This window comes from Ochlerotatus camptorhynchus, unplaced genomic scaffold, assembly GCF_037179485.1.
Source record: "Ochlerotatus camptorhynchus isolate MF236.1 unplaced genomic scaffold, CSIRO-AGI_Acam_v1.1 ptg000361l, whole genome shotgun sequence".
In the NCBI taxonomy this organism is placed as follows: Eukaryota; Metazoa; Arthropoda; class Insecta; order Diptera; family Culicidae; genus Ochlerotatus; species Ochlerotatus camptorhynchus.
In genome coordinates, this window is record NW_027040849.1 from 947,499 (window position 1) to 968,815 (window position 21,317).

Consider the following 21,317-nt stretch of genomic DNA (forward strand, 5'->3'; position numbering starts at 1 on the left):
GTACCGTGCTAACCAGAAAGCGATTTGAAGGAACGGAACAGAAGGTCGGTAGACTTGGTGATATTAATAATTGGAATGGTAAATATATCACTGCATTGGTCTACACGCTAATCTGAGCTAAAGCCAACGATGCCCGTTCATGTCACTATTTTGCAGCAGCTATTTAGTATAGACCGCGCCATCACCCAGTGGGTCACCGCTTCTGTTATAGAATTTATCTGAATGCTCGATCACATGAGGCACATTAAAAAAATCTGAACATTTTTAAAGTAATGGTAACAAAGTACAAGTGAAAGCGTAAAGGTAATACGCCAAGAAAAAAATGTTCTGCGAAAAATGCTTCCACCCATTGAATTATCATAACATTGCTGCATTCGTAGCATTCCGATATAATCTATTCAAAATACATAACATCCCATCTAACAATGTATACCAGTTGTGTTGCCGATGAATGGTTAAATTACGTTGAAAATGTGTGAACGTCCTGCAACGGCCAAATCCCCGTACTAAACAATACCGATACACTTTTTGTAGAATTTTTGTCCATTCTATATTTTGAAAATAACGTGTTAAAAGATGTTAGTCATGCAAGTGCAGTTAAGTGTTGAACCGGAAAAAATAAACAAAGAATATTCTAATTGACCGGAAAATTAATGGCTTTTGCTATTAGAGGATTTCAATAATTTAAGCACTGCAAACATATGCTACCTTTCCTCTGAAATAGGAATGGTTTGTTCAAACGCAAATGAAATGTCGGTCAAAGCAACCAAGTTTCAACAGCCTGTATTTCGCTTACCTACATCTTCCAGAACTTCGAGCTGTGCAGTTCTAGCATTAATCGTAGCACATGAGATGAAGCACATGAGATCAGCGCGAGCCTCGCGCACGCCAGGATTTTTGGGTGTCGCATTTGATTCTCGCTCGTATCTTATTCTCGCGTGTCTCTTTCTCGCTCGTCACATGTTGTTTTCGTTGCGATGGGAGACGGTTTGTTGAGAGTCTCGACAGCACATTTTTGCACACACGAGGAAAATGTAACTCTGCATCCAACATCGATGTTTGACCTCTACACGTCACCCCTATTTTTAAAATACCTTTCAAATAAACCTGCTATCCTAGCAGACTTATTTCTGACACACAAGGATTAACTTTGCCAGACGCTTTCTCGAAAACCAGCCGATCAACAACAGAGGGATTTTCGTACATCTTAATTTAGTTTCGAATTATCAAATTAAGTGAAAAATTTCCAAATGGAACACAGCCTCACATTGCACAGCAACATCCTGTATGGGCAATAGACTGATGCAAAATTGGACTTTTTCACTCCACAGTGCTTAAATGGTTTCAAATCGGGTCCTGATTAGCCTCCCAAAGTTACAACTCATTTGGATAGAAACAGACTTCGCACAAACCATTTAAAGTTTACATGTAAATTACTATGGGAAATCTCAACTTTTTGTTCATTGCCTTCTAGTCTTTTTCCATATTGAGCTGCGAAACAGTTTGTTTGCCATTCTTATAGAAAATTTTCTCAGCTACAACTTTGCTGAAGATTGTTTCTATGTTTATTATTTAAGAAATTGGTAAACTTATAACATGATCAAGCAGCTGTTCTGTAGGCAACACTGTATTTTGCAGTGTGACATAGTAGCCATGATTTTTGTGTCGTATTCAACGCCCCAGAAACACCAATGTTGCCTGCTGAGCAGTTGATTGAGCATTATCATAAGACATCAGCGCATTGAACCATTGATAACTTTCGATCCTTGCATTTAATCAAACAGTGGTCTTCAGCAAAGTTTTAGCTGGGAACAAGTACATTTGAAAGCTTTTGAAGCAGACCGATATGGTGAAATCTTGGTTTTACCATAGTAATTCCCATACAAACTTCAAATGGTTTGTGCCATCTCAGTTTCTCATCAAATGGGTTCAAATTTTGAGAGTTTAGTCAGGATCCGATTTGGAATCGTTTGAGTATTGTAGAGCGATAATTTCAAATTTTGCATCACTCTAATGGGCAAGCTTTCCAGACATAGTCAAGCATGGCAAATTATTTACATATTTTTTCCTCTAACTTATTTCATCAACCCAGACATCAATCAAATTTCGTAAAATAATGTATGAAGCTATTGTAGGTTTTGATATTAGCTACAACTGTTGTCAATAATTCAAATCTATATCTCTTTGCATGATGAATGTAAATTACATTCACTGAAAAATAATAGCAAGTTCTGTCCGCTCTAGTTCGTTTTGCATAAGAGGTACAGATTTGAGTAATTCACAATTTTTTTTAGCTAATATCAAATTCTACAATCATGTTTTAATCATTTTACGGAATTCTGCTGATGGAAAAAGTTAAAGGCAAATGAATGTATATAAATGCACGAAAAGAAAGTGAATAATTTGCCATGCCTGGACATAGTATATTCAGGAAGTTGCACACTAGCGTCACGTAGTTAGAGAGTTCTGAACTAGTATGACCACCATCCGAAAGGACTTGGTTACCTGAGCAACTTTGCTCAAGACGGCAACTTTCTCTATGGTCATTCCCTAGCACCTCTTCCTTTCATGTATTTTGTCTTCGATGCGTTGATGGCAAGTCCAATCCGCCTAGCTTCAGCCTTAAGTCTGATGTACTTTTCCGCCATCGTCTCAAAGTTCCGTGCCATGATGTCGATGTCATCGGCGAAGCCAAGAAGCTGGATGGACTTCCTGAAGATCGTGCCACTCGTGTCTATCCCAGCTCTTCTGATCACACCTTCTAACGCGATGTTGACTAGCAGACACGGAAGTCGATCACCCTGCCGTAACCCCCTTCGAGATTCAAAGGGACTCGAGAGTGTCGTGTCCCCGATACTCGAACAACGCACATCACTCGATCCATCGTCGCCTTGACCAATAGCGTCAGTTTATCCGGAAATCCGTACCCGTGCATAATCTGCCATAGATATATACACAGCAAAAAAAGTTGTTGAATATTACATCGAAACTGCTGCAACCAGGTCAATCCATCGGTTGTGTAATATCACATTGTACGATGTACATCGATTTTGCGAACAAAATTACATCCATTGATGTAATATTGTATCTGCTTTTTGATATTACATCATTATTTCATTCATCAGCTTGAATTACGTTGATCGATATTACATTTTTTTTGCTGTGTAGCACTGCTACATTCATTTCATGCATTCATTTACATTCATTTGCCTCTAACTTTTTTCATCAACAGAATTCCGTAAAACGACGAATGAAGCTTTTGTAGGCTTTGATATTAACTACAACTTTTGTCATTAACTCAAATCTGTATCTTTCATACATGATGAATTAGAGTGGGCCGAATTTGTTATTGTTTTTCAGTGAAGTAATTTACATTCACTGAAAAACAATGGTGGGTGTTGAATCGGAAAGACAGCCAACGTTTATAAAGCTTTTAATAAATAAATAAGTTAATAAGATTAGAGTAAACAGCGTGGATTTATCGATCTCAATGAGCTTTTTTCAGCACCTAATTCGACAACCTGCTTTATTCAGCAGTGTACACAGTTATACCAACAATCAATACGAAACTAACGATTTTAAATTGGCTCACCACTTTAGTAGCCTATTGGTCCCAAGCAAACGATTAACGTACCCTATTCTTGTTTAAATTCTATTACTACACTATGTTTGTTTTGATACGCTATGAAAGTTTGACAGATAACATCAGGGGTGTGTGGATTCATGCAGAACATGCAGGGGTGAGTGAAATAGCTTGGGACTGCTTGGGACCGTTGTTCTGGTACTGAGTGAGCCAAAAATAATAATGATTTTCTTCGGGACCCAGTGGTCTTAGAGTTTCCTCTATGGTTATACCAACAATCAATACGAAACTATCGATTTTAAATTTACTCACTACTTGACTAGCCTATTGGTCCCAAGCAAATCGATTAACGTGTCCCATTCTAGTATAAATTCCAGTACTACACTATGTTTGTTTTGATTCACTATGAAAGTTTGACAGATAAAATGAGGGGTCAGTGGATTTTTCTATGATTCAAGGTGTGAATCGATTAGCTTGTGACCGAAGAGAGTACCAGAGCTGAACCATAAAGTTGAGCACATTTACTCGGGACCTACTAGTCTTAGAGTTACCTCTATGGTTATAGCATAGAGGTAACTCTAAGACCACTGGGTCCCGAAGAAAATCATTATTATTTTTGGCTCACTCAGTACCAGAACAACGGTCCCAAGCAGTCCCAAGCTATTTCACTCACCCCTGCATGTTCTGCATGAATCCACACACCCCTGATGTTATCTGTCAAACTTTCATAGCGAATCAAAACAAACATAGTGTAGTAATAGAATTTCAACTAGAATAGAGTACGTTAATCGTTTGCTTGGGACCAATAGGCTACTAAAGTGGTGAGCCAATTTAAAATCGTTAGTTTCGTATTGATTGTTGGTTATAGGTTATACCAACAATCAATTCGAAACTAACGATTTTAAATTGGCTCACTACTTGACTAGCCTATTGGTCCCAAGCAAATAGATTAACGTACCCCATTCTAGTCAACATTCTAGTACTACACAATGTTTGTTTTGATTCGCTATGAAAGTTTGACAGATAAAATGAGGGGTTATTGTATTTTCCTATGTTTCGAGGGGTGATTCGACTAGCTTGGGACCGAAGATAGTACCAGAGCTGAGCCAAAAAGTTGAGCACGTTTCTTCGGGACCTACTTGTCTTAGAGTTACCTCTATGATATTATCAAGCATTGCTAATGCTCATATAAAGAGGATTATGTGCATGAAACATTAGGAGTGTTGATTGAAGGCTTATAGCATTAGCAATTACTGTCTAAGGGCTTATTAACACTAGTAATGCTGAAATAAAGCCAATTAAAGGCTACATACTAATGCTTATGGTTACTTGGGGTTTCTTCGGGACCTACTAGTCTTAGAGTTACCTATATGGTTATATAGTATTTATTCAATATATATGCATATTTGTGACTCTGAATTGTTTGTTAGGATTGGCTTACAAAATCTTGAAGTTTGACACCCTTATTCATGTGTTCGAAGTGTTAATGGGTAAAAAAATACCCATTTTGAAGAAAAGTTGCTTAACTCATTAATGAGTAATTTTTCACCCATTAATGAGTATCTGTTACAATAGAAACTCATTCATGGGTAAAAATACTCATTAATTAGCTAAGCCACTTTTCTTCAAGATGGGTATTTTTACCCATTCATGTGTGCCTTCATGTAAGCGTGTACATTCTATCGAACTTGTATGCAACATTGGGCCGTATGAATAAAAAGAGTTTACTTTACTTTCCCGTGCTATTCTTACGGGAAAAGTAAAGTAAACGCTTTTATTCATACGACCTATTGTTTGTGGTTTGGAAAATCGCCAATAGCTCGTCGTCGTTGAAATGTCGTTAGTGAGATATTTTTAACGGAAATTTATTTAAAAAGACACATCTGTTTGTCTGTGATAAAACGCTTTCCACACTGAAACAAATCGACATGTACCGTTTACTGGATCCATCTTATAACATAGCAATGTCAGCAGATTTATTCATTCTATGTGATGATTGATAGATTCCATTGTATTATCACTTTAAAACTATGACTGCGATATGGAATGATTTCTATCGTAATTTCACATACTTTGTACTTGATAATACTTTGCTTCGAACGTGGTTAGCGATAGGTAAAAAGTATATGAATATTGTCTGATATATTTCTTGGTGAAAAATTGTTGATATGTCATGTTGATATATGTGGGAACAGACATCTAAAGAGCCTGAATTTATAAAGAGGCGACATCTTATCTATTTGACAGGTCTTCTGCTCGATTGGAATGACTTTTCCTATGACTTTGACAGACAATCGATTTTTCCAATTTTGACATGTCGTCTCTTTATAAATCCAGGCTCTTTACAGACATCTAGAAACTAATGGAAAATCATATAAGTTTGCATTATGAGAAAATTCAGTACAATATACCTGGTTTCATGATGAATATTGCTCACTAAAAGATATATCTTATAAGATAATCATGTATATTTTATTGAAGTTGCTTTTAACGATTTTTGACGTTTGTTGATATGTCGCGTGTAAACAGACATGTAGAAACTATTGGACTGTCATTTAACTTTGCAGTATAGGAAAACATGTATATCTCATATCTCATTGGAATAGCTTCCTTTGATTTTTGAGGTTCAAAGATTGTAAAAAGATTTATCCCAATCATTATATAGTCATATAGATTTGCCTTTTAAGAAGTCCAACAGCAAACATTTGTTTTGGCATGTTTTTCTGGGATGAATATCGCTCAAAATAAAATACATCTTACATGATTCCTTTTCATAAATTATTGACACCACCGAAACGGAACATAAATTTGTCAGTGCTATTTGTCTTCACTCTAGCAAAACGAGCATAAAGTTGCACTACATTCCATGTCGGGAGAGCTGTTCTTACTTCATGCTAATTGAACGAGCTCAATCTTGAAGTCAGCCGTGTCCCAGTGGAATCGAGCGCAGAAACCGAAAGCATCACACCTCAACAGTTCTTGATCGAATCCCAAATCAGCTACAATAAAAAAAAAGACACAACTGTGAAAGCTCCCACTGCCTGATGTTAATTTTTCGATTTATTTTTAGAAATCTATTAAATATATGTGTCAAAAGAAGAAGTAAATTTCATGTGATTTTCACATAAACTTTACTTCGATTGATTTATGACACATATATTATATTGTGGTGAAACGTAAAGCTTATGCTTATGGGTTTCAAATCCATTTCAGTTAATTATTATAATTTGACTGATTTTCATTTATCATATGACGATCATATAAAAGTTACCAAATTATCAGCATTGTAAATGTATCAGATATTCATATAGAATTTACCTGACACATTTTCAATCATATCATTTTCAATGGATTATCTTATAGCGCAAATTTATTAGATTCCCACATAACAGGAATATGTCAAATTGGTTCAGTGCAGCAAGATGAAAACACCAAAAAATCGTTTAAAATTACAGAAGATATTGCAAAAAATAGTGAAAAGGAGATTAAGGTTTGGTGCTCCAAAAGTTTAAAAAAATATCTAGAAAATATGTTCTATTCTGTTGTCCTGTTCTTATTTTTATCTGTGTAAACATACTTCGAAATCCATTCACTAAAGGAAAACTCGCTACGAAAGGAAGGGGTGTTCTAAAGTCATTCAAAATGAGCTACGTCTTTTATGTCAGCCCTCTAAAGGAAAACTAAAACGTTTGGCTCTAGAAAAGTGTTGCATAGTTGTGAACTCACTGGCAGAATTAAGACAGCAAAGTTTCATGACGTCAAAAGAATGTCCTGCCATGTACGTAAAATGACGTTCCGTGTACCCGACAACCCCGCCACCCCCAACCGGATAAAGTAAAATCGCACCTACACGAATGCATTTCACATTCTCTTTCTCTCGGATATGCCATCTTCCTGATGTGCTTCATCGGGAGAGACCGACGGAGAGAATTGTTTGCGTTGATAAACAGTAGATAGATGGATCCTACCAGTCATCCGTATGCCAATGTGTATACTAAAGGGCATAGGTAGTAGCATGCGATCGGTTCTGGGAGCTTTGCTATTCCCAACGTGCTGAGTGAGAGACTGACGGGAGAGAAAATAGGCGAGAGCAAGTGGTTGAGGAAAACTTAATTTTCATTCACTTTGGCAAAATTGGAGAATCGATATGTGTGTAACACTCGGTTGATTAGGGTGTTCTACGTTGAGGAATTTTTCGCTGCGTTGAAATTAGGCACTGCGGGTGGAAAAATGTGAATTTTCAGCACCTTTTCGAATTACGTTAATGTAGGGTTGGAAAATCTGTGTTGGATTGTGGAACAAATGTCGATTCGCGTCGGATAAAAGTGTGGAGCAGGTTGCATTGAAATCGGGTCGCGAGAAGGCAAGGAAAATTTCATCTATTATTGATCTGGGTGAAATTTGAAGCACGGGGTCCAATCGAGCGCTTCCTGTGAGCGTGTATCAATCAGACATTCGGATTAAATCTACCGATAACATCATTTGTAATCCGGAAATTCAGGAATATCCGTCAGTCCAGAACTGGAAAAATTGTACAACCTTAGAAGTTAGCTACGAAGTGGGTTCAAAATGCAGCCCCCACCACGAAAAGTAAGCTCCTTTTTAATGTGAGAGTCGTGAATGAGCCCAGCGAGACTGAGCGATGTTTAATGTGAATGGAACATGTCCAGACATTTGTGGAGTATTAATTACGGATTATGCTTTCTTTTACTACTTTTAGGGCAACTATACAAAATTTCTGAAGAATCTTCATTCGGAGCAGTTGGCAAAGCTTGCGTTGAAAAATCAAAATGAGTGCGAGCTACTCGAAGACATTCGACAGTTCACGCTCAAACGTTCGGCGATTGAAAAGTCATACAGCGAGGCCCTGCTGAAAATTTCGTCGGCGTATCTCAACAAGAAGCAAGCTTGTATACCGGAAATTAAAATGGACGGAGCTGAGGAGAAATGGTAAATGAATAAATTTTATGATAAAAATCCTAGCAGCAGCGACCTATGTTCCAAGATGAATGACTGGATATGGGAAGAAAACTTTTCGCAATGCTATTTTGTGTTCTGCTGCGAAACGAGCAAAAGACGATGAATGTGTTTAAATTGACAATTGTGTAGAACAGGGACCAACCAGGGATAAACCATGGAGCTCTAGTGGAACTTGTAGATACTTGGCAAAGGGTAATGAAAACTGTTCTTTTTACATTGACTTCATCAGATCGCTAGTGAACAAATTTATATATTATTCACCAAAAAATGGGTCGATATCAGATTGATGTAATAGTGTGTATTCTCTTCAGTGATAGATCCAAAGGCAAGTGTCAATTCATCAAGATTCGATCTTAAACTATTGACCACTTTGTCAAGCAGTTTCGGCGTGACTTTCTACCAGCGATTTCTTAAAACTGGACCAACTAATTGCTATTTTTTTTATGAAACGCACAAATCTTGCCTACTTTTCTCGTGGTTCTAGAAGAAAAAATCTCAAAATAATGTTTTATTTCAAAGTTCAAGTGGTAGTAAACGTCATTTTAACTGCTCGAATGAAGTGGTTAATTGTTAAAGGTTCTCTGAAATTTGATTTATTTTGAAAAATTTTGTTCGACGAACTTTTCACCTATGCGCACAATGATTTCTATACTTTTTTGATTATTTCGTCTTAAACACATTACATGAAAAACAATTGGCGTGTACATCAAATGTAAGTTTTGATTTCTTACATATTTTGCATATGTTTCTAACGAGAATTGAAATGGCAGGACTTACAGCACCGGCGCCGGCCACGTCCACACCTAAGACTAGAAGGTCCCGAAGAAACGTGCTCAACTTTTTCGCCCAACTCTGGTACTCTCTTCGGTCCCAAACTAATCGATGCACCCCTCGAAACATAGAAAAATCCACGAACCCCTCATTGTCAAACATTCATAGCGAATCAAAACAAACGTAATATAGTACTAGAATTTGAACTAGAATGGGGTAAGTTAATCGATTTGCTTGGGACCAATAGGCTAGTCAAGTGGTGAGCCAATTTAAAATCGTTAGTTTCCACCGGTTGTCCACACGGTCTTTTGTTTGGCAAGGGGAAGGATGATTAGTATGACAAACGTTGTTATAGAGACCGTGTTTACCTCTGCTTCTCACGATTGCCATTGGAAGGAAAGTTATGATAGTGTGGGTAAGGTTTCTTTTTGATCTAGATTCACTGTGGGAAAAGAAGCGATCGATAAAGCAGATTTGTTTATTTAAGTCTAATAGGGATAAAGATTTAGCACAGAACAGAAGGGGAGCTGCAAAGGAATCAGAGAACTTTAACTACAGACAAAAACATGCCTTCTGTCGCCAGGTGCGCTAGTGTTCTAGAATGAAAAATTCTCCACTTTTGGATTTGAAGTTTCCTTTATGTTCTGTGAAATGATACATAAAGACAAATACGAGGAAATGAACGGGCCTGGGATTGAACTCACGACCTTCTTTGCTCAGTAAGCAGAAACGGTAACCACTAAGCTAATGAGCATTCGTCTTGTTTAGTTGCTTAGCACTAACTTTTTTATTTAAAATTTCTCTTTATACTTTCTTATTACTTATTACTTATCTTGTAAAGCCATTTGAAGCTTCTTAAGATGCATGTTTTGTAGAAAAATGTCTGAACCTCTTTTTATACAGAAGTTATTCCTAATTATATTAAAAAAATAATGCATATAGTCAAATTAAATTCATACGCGTTCAAAAAATAACATATTTCTATTTTGTTGTATTATGTACTTCACGTTGAAATTTGAAACAAAAGATCTATGAAACTTTTTTTTTCAGTTGCATTCTAATTTAATTCTGAATAATTATTCAAAAAAGAAAACGTTAAGAGATAGATAATATGTTTCTTGAATAAAGTTGCTTGAAATTAACTCAACTACAAATCTGCTCATGGTAATGTCTTCAGTTTCAAAAAATAGTTTTTGAATATCAATTAATTTTAGGATTACCCTATTATTTACAAGCCTAATCATGATTGACCTCCTGTGGTTTTGGATTACTCTATTATTTCCAACCACCAACAGTAGGATATCTTAAGGTGAATCGCCTAATTTTGATCAATCTCATTACCACCTCAAAATTTCAAGAGCACAAATATCACCTCTCACAAAACATACAATAATGAAACTGGAACTTTACGTTTGCTGCACTATACAAGGAGTTTCAATTTCATGAGTGATGTCACAACAGCGCCTAAGATTTGTGCTCTAAAAATATTGAAGTGATAAAGACGGCCATTGTTGGACGCTTCAAGGAATCACCTTAAAGCGCAAAAAATTCACCGATGAACGAAACGTCTAGGATTATTTTCCTGCTATATTCCCATCCTGGATCACTATGAATTGGGCCCAAAATACCACAGACCAACTATATTTGAAAAGTTAGCTAAAATATATTTTACAAAATTATTTTAAAGGCCTTGTAGAACGCCTGAACGAGGAAACACTACAAATTCGGTATATGTTCGGTATATATCATAGAATCTTACATTTTAAATTAAGTTTCGGAAGGTGCTCGATGGGTGTTTAGAAAAGGCTAAAGCGAACTATACTGACTGAAGGTCCAAACTGGAATGATGTATTAGGTGTCCGGCCATTAGGCCGAAGGTCATTAGGCTGAATGGTCAATAAGCCTGTAAGAAACGGCTTACCTATAGGCTGCCTCGAGCAAGGGTACTTCCCCCAAAGTCAGTCGGATTAGGGTGAAAGAACAAAACATCAAGAAGGAATCAATTTTGGACGTCTATTAGCTACTAAGCTTTGTCCTCCTACTGGCTGTTGCTGCTGCTTTCGCTAGGCCTTTCGATGACGGTATGGTGGCGGTTCTGCTGCTACAAAGCATGGACTGAGCGGAGCAGTTTTCTTCTTCTTCTCGTGGTCCTTGGCAATTAGCGGGGAGTATGAGCAGGGCTCCTTTGTCAGGGCCCCCTCGGCGACGGTGATGACGAGCAACCGGCCTACCCACTCGCCGTAGGCAATCATGGGTAACACCGTAATGTCAACAATCAATACGAAACTAACGATTTTAAATTGGCTTACCACTTTAGTAGCCTATTGGTCCCAAGCAAACGATTAACGTACCCTATTCTAGTTGAAATTCTATTACTACACTATGTTTGTTTTGATTCGCTATGAAAGTTTGACAGATAACATCAGGGGTGTGTGGATTCATGCAGAACATGCAGGGGTGAGTGAAATAGCCTGGGACTGCTTGGGACCGTTGTTCTGGTACTGAGTGAGCCAAAAATAATAATGATTTTCTTCGGGACCCAGTGGTCTTAGAGTTACCTCTATGGTAATGTATCCTAGGTGGTACAACCAACAATCAATACGAAACTAACGATTTTAAATTGGCTCACCACTTTAGTAGCCTATTGGTCCCAAGCAAACAATTAACGTACCCTATTCTAGTTGAAATTCTATTACTACACTATGTTTGTTTTGATTCGCTATGAAAGTTTGACAGATAACATCAGGGGTGTGTGGATTCATGCAGAACATGCAGGGGTGAGTGAAATAGCTTGGGACTGCTTGGGACCGTTGTTCTGGTACTGAGTGAGCCAAAAATAATAATGATTTTCTTCGGGACCCGGTGGTCTTAGAGTTACCTCTATGGTACAACCATATAGGTAACTCTAAGACTAGTAGGTCCCGAGAAAACATGCTCAACTTTTTGGCTCAACTCTGGTACTGTTGTCGGTCCCAAGCTTATCGATGCACCCATCGAAAAATAGGAAAATCCACGAACCCCTCATTTTATCTGTCAAACTTTCATAGCGAATCAAAACAAACATTGTGTAGTACTAGAATGTTGACTGGAATGGGGTTCATTAATCGATCTGCTTGGGACCAATAGGCTAGTCAAGTAGTGAGCTAATTTAAAATCGTTAGTTTCCACCGGTTGGTACAACCTTCTATATCACCTACTTCGTCCTGCTTGACGATTAACTCCGGTGGCGAAACTGGCTATATTGTCTGAGCCACCGCAGTCAGGACGGCGAGTGTCTACCAGATCCCTTGTGGTCAGCCGGGGAAGTAAATAGCTCGATCGACGTAGTACGATCAACAATCAATACGAAACTAACGATTTTAAATTGGCTCACTACTTGACTAGCCTATTGGTCCCAAGCAAACGATTAACGTACCCTATTCTAGTTGAAATTCTATTACTACACTATGTTTGTTTTGATTCGCTATGAAAGTTTGACAGATAGCATCAGGGGTGTGTGGATTCATGCAGAACATGCAGGGGTGAGTGAAATAGCTTGGGACTGCTTGGGACCGTTGTTCTGGTACTGAGTGAGCCAAAAATAATAATGATTTTCTTCGGGACCCGGTGGTCTTAGAGTTACCTCTATGGTACAACCATATAGGTAACTCTAAGACTAGTAGGTCCCGAGAAAACATGCTCAACTTTTTGGCTCAACTCTGGTACTGTTGTCGGTCCCAAGCTTATCGATGCACCCATCGAAAAATAGGAAAATCCACGAACCCCTCATTTTATCTGTCAAACTTTCATAGCGAATCAAAACAAACATTGTGTAGTACTAGAATGTTGACTGGAATGGGGTTCATTAATCGATCTGCTTGGGACCAATAGGCTAGTCAAGTAGTGAGCTAATTTAAAATCGTTAGTTTCCACCGGTTGGTACAACCTTCTATATCACCTACTTCGTCCTGCTTGACGATTAACTCCGGTGGCGAAACTGGCTATATTGTCTGAGCCACCGCAGTCAGGACGGCGAGTGTCTACCAGATCCCTTGTGGTCAGCCGGGGAAGTAAATAGCTCGATCGACGTAGTACGATCAACAATCAATACGAAACTAACGATTTTAAATTGGCTCACTACTTGACTAGCCTATTGGTCCCAAGCAAACGATTAACGTACCCTATTCTAGTTGAAATTCTATTACTACACTATGTTTGTTTTGATTCGCTATGAAAGTTTGACAGATAACATCAGGGGTGTGTGGATTCATGCAGAACATGCAGGGGTGAGTAAAATAGCTTGGGACTGCTTGGGACCGTTGTTCTGGTACTGAGTGAGCCAAAAATAATAATGATTTTCTTCGGGACCCAATGGTCTTAGAGTTACCTCTATGGTACGATCGCCGTACTCGCAACGAACGGCACCGATGTTGAAAGCATCCGATGTGATGCCATTCAGAGAGACTCGGAACGTCCTGTCTGATAGATAGTTGTTTATTATCTTCCCTAGGAAGATTGGAAGACCGTACTACTGCAATTTGAACACCAGGCCATCATGCCAGACATTGTCGAACGCTTTTTCAACGTCCAACAACGCCATGGCAGATGTTTTCGAAACAGACTTGTTCCGTCTGAGAATGTTTGTTACTCGAGACAGCTGGTGGACGGTCGAACGACCGTTCCGGAAACCAAACTGTTCCTCGAGTAACAAGTTGTTTTCATCGGCAGATGTTAGGAGCCGGTGGTACACTGCTCTTTCGAACAGTTTTGATAACCCTGAGAGTCGATAACTTGAAGGAGAGGTCGGATCCTTCCCAGGTTTCCGGATGGGTATGACTTTAGCTGACTTCCAACACGAGGGGAAGTAGCCAAGTCTGAGGCACTGATTAAAAATCAGTGCCAGATGGTTGTAGAATCTGGAACTCAAGTGTTTGATTTCCAGATTTAGGATGTTGTCGAAACCTGGGGCCTTCATGTTTTTAGATGATTTGATATAGGCCAACAGTTCGTCAGCCGTAATCTCGGATACCTCTGGAAAAATGTTAAGAATCTGAAGAAGATTGGTTGCATCTTCAGCATCCTCAGATTCATGAGGGCTGACGATGTTTTGTCCGAGATTATGGGAGCTGACGAAGTGTTGACCTATCGCGGCAGCCTTCTCTTCAGGAGTATTCAGATCAACCGCCGGGACGATCCAGTGGGGTCAGTGGTGGAATGGGCCTAGGCTTGTTTTTAAGAATTTTTGTAAGTTTCAAGAAGGGCTTAGCACAATCTGGGAGAGAGCGGATCTTTCTAGCAAAATCGTTATTTCTGAGATCCACCATCCTGGCCTGAATGATCTTTGTTAATCGATTACAACTGGTCTTCAAGTTAGGCAGGCCAGTACGCTGGTACTGCCTACGAATGATGTTACGGAGTCTAATGAGATCTTTGGTAGGGCTGTCAAGGTTCAGAGTGTTACTCACCTGTCTGGATACTGGCACGTGTTGTTCCTTGTCCAGGAAATCGCCTTCTCGATGGTTTGTAGACACCGGTCAACATCTTCGGACGTCCCCGGTTGGACATCGTAGTCGATGGTTGTGTCGACGCAGTGTTAATATTGCGCCTCGTCAACACTCGATGGTAGTTGCACCGGGAAGCTTCGAATCGGTTTACCGAGGATCCAACTTCGGCCACCACCGGGTAGTGGTCCGAGCTCAGCTCCTGGAATGCCACAGGTTGCGAGATGTTGTGTCCCATGTTGCTTCCGAAGATGTCGATGACTCAACCGGGTGGAAGCGTCTGGGGCCAAGATGGTATAGTGGTCTTTATTGAGGATGATGCCGTTTCTATTGCTCCGACCGTTGCCCCAAGCTTGGTGTTTTGCGTTCAGATCGCCAGCGATGATAAAGTTCCCGCTCCTCCGGGTGAGTTTGATGATGTCTTTCCGGAGGGCCACTGACGACCCGTCCCTGATGTTGGTTTGCTTGGGGCAGTAGGCCGCGATGATGGTGATTGGGCCAAGTGATGTGCTCACCTCCACTCCGATGGCTTCAATTGTTTTCAGCTGGAAGTTTTGTAGCAGCCGGCAACTGATGTTCCGTCTTGCAGCGATTGCCACTCCTCCACCTCCAGAGCAGGTGCGATGAAATCTGGCGAGCCGGAAGTCGGGAAGGAATACGTTCAGTTCGGGCTTCAAATGCATCTCGGTGATGATAGCAATGTCGACCTCCTTGGTGTTGAGGAAATCGAGTAGCTCTCTATGCTTGTTCGTCAGTGAGCAAGCGTTCCAATTTGCATTTTTTTTAGCTTCACGGTCCATACTTGGTGACGAGTGACAAGGCAGCATGAAGCTGTTCAGATCGAGTCTTGCAGGTGCGCATGATGATGATGACCTCGGCCACGAGCGTCACAAGTTCCTCGGAGGTGAACGGAGAATCGTCGACAGATTCACCTGAGACAGCACCAGCGTATGATAAACCAGGGGCGGTGGATGAACCTGGAAGCGGGGCTAGGTTCGGAACATGTCGACGGGGCTGGAGAGCTGGGTACTGGACTTCCTTGAGTGCAGGAGGCGAACGATGATTACGGAGGCGACCGAGCTGGTTATTTATTGTGGCCTTCCGACGGATATTAATGAACTCCACTCGCTTGGGACATCCGAGATTGGAGGCTTGGTGGTTTCCACCGCAGTTGACACACGTCAGCTCGATGTCATCGACTTGCTCACAGGATGCAGTTGAGTGAGTTCCAGCACACTTGCCGCAGTTTGTCTTCATGTGGCAGTTTTTGGTGCCATGGCCATATGAGAGGCAGTTCATACACTACGTTACATCACGATGTTGGGGTTTGTAATGCTCCCAAGTGATGATGACCTGAAACAGGTCCCGGATTTTGGATCTCAGAGCCGCAAGACTAGTGGATCCCTTCGTGAAATGCACCAGGAACAACTGATCATGGAAGCTGGTGTTGTGGTTGGGCCGCCGGTTCATCGGGTACACTGCCTCAGGCTTGAGCCCAAACGGCTTCAGCTCGGATTTCACCGCAGTCGCCACGAACGACGGTAATCCACGCAAAATCACCTTCAGTGGCTTGCTCGATGGCAGATCATGCGTGAAGAAGTCCCTATTGTTGTCCTTCAGGAAACATCTTATTTGTTTGTACTCCTCCAGGCTGGAGCACATGATTTTGGTACCGATGCTGCAAAGCTTGAAGCGAGGCAGCAGCTTGTGTTTTGCCAGTTCGGCACCCAGCTTGGCAACATCCTTCATCGGCGTGAAAAGCGGGGGAATCCGTCACCATCGCCATTTTCTTCCGGGAGTACTGCAGCGACGTCATCCTGCGACGCACTGGGCTTGATTAGCACCTTCTTTGAAGGGCCCGCTGCTGACTCATTGGCACGTTTACTTACCATTTGTTTTGTGTTTGCAAGTTCAAGTAAACTTGCCAGAACGCGAGAAGGTGGCGACACTTCCACGGAGCAACGCGACAGCACAAAACGAAACAAAATTGAATCGAGAACTCGAGTGAAAATACGGACTGAACAGCTCGACAGTCGAGCAAAGAATAATGTAATGAACACTGGACAACAAACTTAAAGGCTAACAAATTAAAATATTCATCCCCGATGGGATAACCAATCGTCCTATACGGTGATCGAAACCAACTGATTATTTAATATTGTATAGCCCTTATTATTTCTCTGTATGTGTCTGAAAAGGGATATAAAATTAATACATCAATCTCTTACTTCCGGTGCAGGAACATGTGGAGCGTATGGCAAACAGTTTTGGAAGAGAACGAGAAGCTGGCACGTGCCCGTCTCGCAGCCGTCGAAGTATTTCAGCAGCAGATTGCCGACGAAGCTAAACTGTTACGAAACTCGAAGCTAAACACCAGCAAGAAATCTGTCGAACATCTCGGAGTAGTTCAGAAAGAACTTCAGCTCTCCGTGCAGGATGTCGATAAGACGAAAAAGTGTTACTTCGACGAAGAGCACTGCGCTCACGATGTCCGTGACAAGGCGAGGGATATTGAGGAAAAGTTGAAAAAGAAAAAAGGTTCATTTTTCCAGTCGATAACGTCACTGCAGAAGAACAGTGCTCGCGTGACCTCACGCAAGGAGCAGCTTGAGGAAAAATCAACCGGAGCCAGGAACGACTACATTCTCAGCCTGGCTTCGGCCAATGCACATCAAAATCACTACTTCACTATTGATCTACAGACTACGATGGCCACTATGGAAAATTACGTCTACGAACGGGTTGCTGACTATTTGGCACTGATTGGCCGTACCGAATTGCTAACCTGTTCGGCTACGCAGAATTCGTTTGGAAAGATTCGAGATCAGGCTCAACAATTGACGCGTGAGTACAATCTACAGTGTTGTTACCTGTACTATCCGGTGCTGAAGCAACACATTCAGTACGAGTTCGAAGCATGCGATAATGATCCGGTTAGAAAGATTACTGCGGATCATGAATCCGCCACAGAAACTTTAAATAAGGAAGGCAAACGTTGGGCTGGACGTGTGGCCCGCGAAAACAACGTTATTAGGGAAAATGCTCGTAAACTAGCCATATGTACGGCTCTGCGTGAAGCCGGTCATCGCACGGATCCTAACGATCAGAATGGGCCAGATCTGGAAACGAAGATCGATGAGTTTCGCGAAAACATTCGTAAAGCCGAAACCGCCAAGTGCAAGGCTGAGTCTCGGCTGGAGTGCCTAAGAATTGGCGGAATCAATGTGGACGAATGGCTACAGGAGGCAGAAACTCTCAGCGTACAAGAGATGCCACGCTCGGCAAGTTCATTGTCCATGCGCACTGATGCCTCAGGACAAGGGGTACGTAGAATGGATCAATTTGGAGAAAACGTCAAATAATTTGATTTTTCTTTTCAATTTTACTAGGAAAATCCAAGCTCTGATTCCTTCTACGATAGTGATAACGCTGAACAAGATCAACCAATGTCAGAATCTTCACCGGCTCCCAAGCAGCCAGAACCACTAGCCGAAGAATTTGCTCCAGACAGCGATGAAGATGAAGGTTTGTTGATATTGGCTCTCTGAACATAAAGACTTGAACTTTTTTTAAATTTGATTCTCAATTTTCAGACTTCGAAGTTGAACAAGAACGCCAGAAGATCGAACAGATTTCTCATGAATGGGACGATCCAATTCATACAGATTGGGGAGGTGAGGAAGCTGCCACGGCTGAAGACAGCCTTCCTCCGCAACAGCCCACAGCACAGACCTTCAAATGCACCGCACTATACTCATATACTGCACAAAATCCAGATGAGCTGACCATAGTCGAGAGTGAACAGTTGGAAGTGGTTGGAGAAGGCGATGGTGACGGTTGGCTTCGGGCTCGGAATTATCGTGGCGAGGAAGGCTTCGTGCCGCATAACTATTTGGATGTGGAGAGAGACACACCGGTGGACACCCACACTACAGCTCAGCTGTCGACGCAAATCTCATTCTCTTCCGTCGATTACACGGTAGACAACGAAGATCAGGACCAGATGCAGGATTCTGGGCAGTCACCAGATCAAATTTCTGTTATCTCAGCACCGAGAAAGGTTCATCAAATGTACTGCATTGCATTGTACGACTATGATGCTACAGCAGAAGACGAGCTCACCTTCGAAGAAGGACAGGTATGTTACCGAAGATATGTTGGAATCGTACCGTATGGACAATGAACATCTAATGGACTTAAATAGTCAAAACCAAAGGTTTTATATTTTTCTTGCATTTTCCATTGTTTCATTTTTTTGTTATATAAAATAAGCATTTTTTAATTAATCTATTATGAGTATTACTATCATTTCTTTAATTACGTTTACTTAATACTTGCGTACCGTTTACTCAGTGCATAAGAGCAGTCACGATTTTTGCCAACATTAGTGAAATTTGACACATTTTTAGTAAGTCTCAACGGCCGTGCAGAACACAGGAAACTAGCACTACTGTGTTAACTGTCTTATAACGAATATACGTTGTATACGAGTACCCCAAATACAACGTAGAGTTCGTCTAATTTTACATTGCAAATGCTATGCAAAATTAGACGAGTCATACGTTGTATTTGGGGTACTCGTATACAACGTATATTCGTTATAAGTCAGGTAACACAGTAGCACTATCCTTCCCATATAGTTTAAAGGGTGATACGGTCAAAATTTGGTCAATATCAACTTGACGTATTTCTTTCAATTTTGCATTTAAAAAACCTGAACACCCCTCATTTTGAAGGTGTGTGTGTGTAGAATGTTGCTCCTATTTTGATTTTGGAATTCACTCTTCAGTTGTCAAAATGCCGTCCAAGCAATAAGAGCAGCGTATCAAAATTTTGCTCGCGCATCGCAAAAATCCGAGCTACTCGCACGCAAAGTTGGCAAAATCGCTAAAAGTTGCCAAATCAACCGTTACAAATGTAATTAAAGTGTTTGGGGAACGTTTGTCGACAGCCAGGAAGTCTGGATCGGGGGGAAATCGAAAACCGGAAGCCGCTGAGACGACAAAGGGAGTTGCCGGTAGTTTCAAGCGAAACCTTAACCTCTCTCTCCGAGATGCCGCAAATAAGCTGGGTGTATCGTCTACAACCGTGCATCGAGCCAAAAAACGAGCCGGACTATCGACTTACAAGAAGGTAGTGACTCCAAATCGCGATGATAAACAAAATACGACGGCCAAAGCGCGATCCCGGAGGCTGTACACGACGATGCTGACGAAGTTTGACTGCGTGGTAATGGACGACGAAACCTACGTCAAAGCCGACTACAAGCAGCTTCCGGGACAGGAGTTTTATACGGCAAAAGGAAGGGGAAAGGTAGCAGATGTTTTCAAGCACATGAAACTGTCAAAGTTCGCAAAGAAATATCTGGTTTGGCAAGCCATCTGTACCTGTGGCTTGAAAAGCAGCATTTTCATAGCTTCCGGGACTGTCAACCAAGAAATTTACGTGAAAGAGTGTTTGAATAAACGTCTGCTGCCTTTCCTGAAGAAACACGGTTGTTCCGTACTGTTTTGGCTGGATTTGGCATCTTGCCATTACGGTAAAAAGGTCATGGAGTGGTACGCCGCCAACAACGTGCAGGTGGTTCCCAAGGACAAGAACCCTCCCAACACGCCAGAGCTCCGCCCAATTGAGAAATACTGGGCTATTGTCAAGCGGAACCTAAAGAAGACCAAAAAACTGCTAAGGGCGAGCAGCAGTTCAAGGCAAACTGGCTTTCTGCGGCGAAGAAGGTGGACAAGGTGGCTGTACAAAATCTGATGGCAGGGGTCAAGCGTAAGGCCCGGCAATTCGGATTTGGAAAAGCGGAAGCCTAACTGAATATTTTTCCTGAATTTTATACTAATTGAACTTGAAAAAGAAATTTAATTTGATTTTTTAAATAAACGATTTCACCGATTTACACGCGTTTTCCCTTGACCAAATTTTGACCGTATCACCCTTTACTAGCTATATTGTACCATGCTCCTGTCGTAATGGAAGCTTTCCGTAAGCAAAAATGCCGTCTGATCGCCTCAACAATTTATCTTCATGAACATCAAAAAGCTTTTCTCATCTATTTCTTCAAAAAGAATATAACTATGTATCACGCTTGTGCTTTCTTTTCACTTTTAACTATTAACATATGAAATCAAACAATCCATGAGTCACGATTTGGCTTGTGTAAAATTCTGTTTGATAGCTCTCTCTCTACCAGTCGAACAAAATTGATTTATTGATTATGATTCGTGAGCGTTCACGAATCATAAAATCGGTGATGGTGACGCATTGAAAGCAATATTGAAAGGGTTGATGTGTCAAACACATACTTTACAACTTCTTCTTGTAACTTAAAAGTACTAATTACCATTATAATATCTAGTGATTTAATAGCTCTGAAACTATTTTTTATAGCAAATGAGTGAAAAACTGATGATGTATTTTGGCTCAAGTTTGAATTCTCATGTAATTTGATGTTTCGCATGATGAGTTATAACTTATCCCAGTTTCTAGACACATCCGTC

The 21,317-nt window shown here is 40.8% G+C and overlaps 1 protein-coding gene across 2 annotated transcripts in view; it reads left to right on the top strand.

The window, feature by feature from the left end:
- Positions 1-21,317, top strand: part of nwk (nervous wreck) — a 53,580-nt gene that overhangs the window by 14,161 nt on the left and 18,102 nt on the right. Inside the window, exons 1-5 of one of the 2 annotated variants that reach the window (XM_065231788.1) lie at positions 7,593-8,173; positions 8,304-8,533; positions 17,054-18,137; positions 18,204-18,339; positions 18,408-18,952. In XM_065231788.1, coding sequence (XP_065087860.1) covers positions 8,153-8,173; positions 8,304-8,533; positions 17,054-18,137; positions 18,204-18,339; positions 18,408-18,952 — 2,016 coding nt within the window. In that variant the 5' untranslated portion in view covers positions 7,593-8,152. Of the gene's footprint in view, positions 1-7,592; positions 8,174-8,303; positions 8,534-17,053; positions 18,138-18,203; positions 18,340-18,407; positions 18,953-21,317 lie in introns of those variants that run through there. The other variant, XM_065231787.1, reaches the window with a different exon arrangement.